The 4,238-nt window shown below is 58.7% G+C and overlaps 1 protein-coding gene across 1 annotated transcript in view; it reads right to left on the bottom strand.

Annotated features, from left to right (window-relative positions):
- TMPRSS5 (transmembrane serine protease 5) overlaps positions 1-424 on the bottom strand; it is a 4,733-nt gene extending 4,309 nt beyond the window's left edge. The window contains exons 1-2 of the mRNA XM_057382528.1: positions 343-424; positions 50-157 (exon numbers count right to left, since the gene is read on the bottom strand). Of these exons, the coding sequence (XP_057238511.1) occupies positions 50-157; positions 343-424 (190 nt within the window). The remainder of the gene's footprint in view (positions 1-49; positions 158-342) is intronic.
- Between the last annotated feature and the right edge of the window lie 3,814 nt (positions 425-4,238).

Genomic DNA, 4,238 nt, shown 5'->3' with positions numbered 1-4,238 from the left:
CCCCAAATCCCTGTCAGAGTGTCCCAGGGCTGTCCTGGGGGGCACTGACCGAGCAGCCACGTCCCAGCCGCTGTCCCTGCCAGCAGCCCGACCAMYGCCAGCAGCAGGAGCAGCCTCCTGAGGGTGCACAGAGCCCCCAGAGACACCCGAGCAGGGGCTGCAAGGGAGGGACAGGGGATCAGAGGGGTTTGTTCGTCTCTCACAGCTCTCCTGAGCCCCTGGTGAAGCCCCTGGGTGCTCCTGCACCCATTTCCAGGGCTCACCCGCTCCTTTCCGGCAGGAGCAGCTGAGCCGAGCCAAGGATTCCATCAGAGCCCAGCACCCCGAGCCCACCCTGCTCACCCACCGTGCCCTGGGCAGGGCTGGCTCCTCCGTGCTCCCCTCCTGGGCTCGGCCCTCGGGCTCCGGGGAACGGGCACCGCATCCTCGGCGTGCCCGGGGCTGGGGGGCGGCTGCTCGGGTGGGGCCGGGCTCTGGAGACAGGGGACAGGGGACAGGAGCGGGTCAGGGACGGGGACAGGGGACAGGAGCCGGGGACAGGAACGGGTCAAGGACAGGGCTGGGTGCTCTGGGGACAGGAACGGGGGACAGGAGCGGGTCAGGGTCAGGAGCAGGGGACAGGAGCGGGTCAGGAGCGGGTCAGGGATGGGGCAGTGGGGTAAGAAGCGGGTCAGGGACAGGAACGGGGGACAGGAGCGGGTCAGGAGCGGGTCAGGGATGGGGCTGTGGGGTCAGGAGCGGGTTGGGGACAGGGCTGGGTGCTCTGGGGACCGAAGCAGGAGACAGGAGCGGGTCAGGGACAGGAACGGGGGACAGGAGCGGGTCAGGAGCGGGTCAGAGCCGGGGCTGTGGGGCCAGGAGCGGGTCAGGGCCGGGGCTGTGGGGTCAGGAGTGGGTCAGGGACAGAGCCGGGAGCTCCGGAAGGCGCCGAGGGTGCGATCCCCGCTCACCATGGCAGCAGCGCAGCGAGCGCTCCGCTCCCCGCTCCCGGCTCCGCTCCGTTCCTGTGCATGCGCCGAGGGCTCTCCCTGCCCCAAACCCCCCTTTGTCCCCCTGCCAGGGCCCCACTACGTCCCCTCCTGCTCCGGGTGTCCCAAGGGACGTTCCTGCCCCTCTCTGGGGTCACACGGAGCAGAGCAGCAGCTGCGGAGCTGCCTCAGCCCCAAACCCCCTCCTCCCTGCTGCCCGTCCCCTCCCATTCCCTGCCACACCAGAACCCCTCAGCAGCTCCAGCCAGACCTGACAGCGTGGGCTCCGAGCGCCAAAACTGCCTAAAGTGGGGAAAATCAGAGAAAAGACGGGAGCTTCTCTTTCTCCCGCCCGCGAGATCCCCGAGCTCCCCCCGGGAACAGCCCCAGCTCCTCAGGGGATGGATTTTCCCTGCTGGGGCACACCAGGAGCAGCTCTGAGCTGGTTTTTTGATTCTCCACGCGATTTCTTGCTGCTGAAAGAAGAGTTTCTGACGTGCCTGGGGCAGGAGTTGATTTTCTCCCCGGTGCAAAGCTCTGGTGGAAAAAAAAAACCCTCACCCTGTGCCCCAGCCCCACACCCAGAGCAGCTGGACAGGCTGAAATGGAATAAAAGCTTTTCTTCCTCACCTCTCCATCCCTGCCAGGCACAGCCATGGCTTGGTGCTCACAGCACCCATGAATTTTTAATGCCGTTTCACCCCAATGAATGTTTCATGACCCCTCCTGCAGGTTCGGGCTGAGCCTTTGTGCTCTTGGAGCAGCACCAGGTGTGCTGTGGCACAGCCCCAGCCTGTGAAAATGACGGTTTGGGGGTTGATTTGGATGTTTTTCTCCAAGCCCCCCATCTCATTGTGTATTTAGGCTGCAAATATCCCTCAAATATCCCTCAAATATCCCCCAAATATCCCCCAAATATCCCCCAAATCACACCAGGGCTCAGTCTCTGACCCTTCCCCGTGCCCGTGCGGTTCCCAGCAGCGCTGGAGCATCCCCGGAATGACTGCAGATGGTGCTGGAACACCAGTGGGAACGGAGAGAACTCCCGAGGTGCAGAAACCAAACCCGAGCATCCTCTGACAGCTTTCCTGACCACACAGGAGGGGAGGGACTCAGCCAGGCTGCTCCTCCCAGCTCGGGGTCGCTGCAGGACCGGTCCRGGCTGTCTCCCCTCCCAGAATCTGCCAGAATCTCCACCTTTTGAGGAGTTAAAGGAAGACGCAAAAGTTCGACAGAGATGTGAGCGCAGCCAGCAAAACACAAACACCTTCCCGAACCACAGCAAGGACGGGTCCTTGCAGGGGAAAGGAGGAGCCAGGGCAGATTCCAAAAGGATTCATGGGGAACAGGTGGAATGCGAAACAGGACACATCACTCAGCCCTGAKTCACGCTCGTTTCTCCTCTCCCAGCTCATTTCAGATCAATATTTCTGTGTGCCTGAAATGAGAGCAGCGAGAGAGAGGAGAGCGCTCTCCAAATTAAACATCGGCGGGCAAGGGAGGGAGGGGAGCAGCAGCAAAGCTTTTTGAGCTTTTTCCTCCCATTTTCCTCACTTTTTGATGAAGCAGCAGGGAAGCGGCAGCGGTGCCAGCCCCTGGTGCCCGTGSTGCAGGGGTGCCTGGCACGGTGCAGGGGTGCTGTGAGGCACAAGATGTTCTCTTTTCTCATTTTCTGACTCATTCCCGCTGGAACAACCTCCCCTCTCCCCTGGGAGCCGCCGGCAGAGCCCAGATGTGCAGAATCCAGCCAGATGTTGGCTCTGCTGGAGCGCGGAGCTGACAAGGTCGGGGCTGTGCAGCGCAGCCGGGCTTTGACAAACGATGAATTCTGACCCTGTGCAACAACAAACCCCAAATCCCCCCAGTTCTTCCGCTGAAATCAGCAGGAAAAGATCAATAATTGGCTCATAAAACTGCCCATTCCTGATGCCGCTCCCGATTTGGAGATCTCAAAGCAGCTTTTGCAGCCGCTTGCTGAGTTTTGTTCGCTCTGATTTTTGTTTAATCGGTGCTCATTGCCCCGTCCTTTCCCCTTCCTCGGGGATTTTTACAAGRGCAGAGCCAGGATGAGGGGAAATGGYTTCAAAYTGGCAGAGCACTGRGATGGTTGGATGGGATATTGGGAATAAAKTCTTTATTCTGAGGGCGAGGTTTGCTTTTGGAAAATGAGTCCAGTCAGAGCTCCAGCCCTGTGCTCTGAGGGGCACTCAATGTTTAAATTCCTCCCAAACAGCTTTCCAAACCTTCARGGTGAGCTGATGTGAAGGAGTTTTCACCCTTTGGGAGTGCAGGAGCAGCACCCTCGTTGCGCTGGGTGAGTCCCAGGATGGAGAAATCCCCCAAGTTCCAGGATCCAGCCATCCCTGGGTGCAGGACATGAAAAATCCCCACCCTGGGGACAAATCCCGCTGCATTTTACTGCTCCCTCTCCCACTGCAGCACAGCCCCCACCCCTGCCCCGCTCCAGCCTCTCTCCCCAGGCAATTTGCTGGGTAATGATTATGGAGTCGAGAAGGCAATTTCAGGAAAACTGGTTTCTCGCTGGAAGGAATTGAATGGAGGCACTGTTCTAACCTGATACAATAATTTGTTTAAAAAGCAGCTGGCACGGCGTGAAGCAGAGCCAATTTCGAGGCAATTCCTTGCAGGGATGGTGCCAAGCTCCCCAGAGCCAGGGAAGGGGCACATTGCTCATCTCCTGCTTCAGGGGAGGATGGAGAACAACCTGATGCTGTGACTGTGATGGGGACACCTCAGGGCTCACCATTGTCACCTTGAGCTGAGTGAAATTCAGGGTTTGATGCCCCTGAGTTCGTGTTTGTGCACAGGACGGACAGCTGGGCCCTGCGTTCTCATCCATCACCCGATAAACAGAGAGTTTAAGGATGTCGGGGATAAAACATTTTCATTCTCTGTATCGTGTTCCAGCACAAAGATATCCCCAGGGATTCATTCTCGGAGATGAGAATAATTGTTATGGAGAAATTTATATTCTGCTCCTTTTTTTCCTCATTTCCAAACAGTTTATTTGTCATTTGTAGGCTGAGCCTTTGCCCTCACAAGCTGCTGAGGACCCAAATCCCAGGAAGGGAAAAGGAAAAGGCTCTTCAGGAGGCTGGAAGGAATTCCTTTGTTGTATCCTGACTCCCTGCACTAAAACCAGAGCTTTTAGCCCCAGGGGTGGCAGCCGGGGTGGCACCGGGCAGTGCTGGCAGCAGTTTGTCACCGCGGGTGACCCCAGGGAGGAGCAGAGCCGGGCTCACATCCCAG

Source organism: Malurus melanocephalus, unplaced genomic scaffold, assembly GCF_030028575.1.
Source record: "Malurus melanocephalus ecotype Western Australia unplaced genomic scaffold, MMel_1.1 scaffold_574, whole genome shotgun sequence".
In the NCBI taxonomy this organism is placed as follows: domain Eukaryota; kingdom Metazoa; phylum Chordata; class Aves; order Passeriformes; family Maluridae; genus Malurus; species Malurus melanocephalus.
This window is presented reverse-complemented; position numbering and strand designations above follow the sequence as displayed.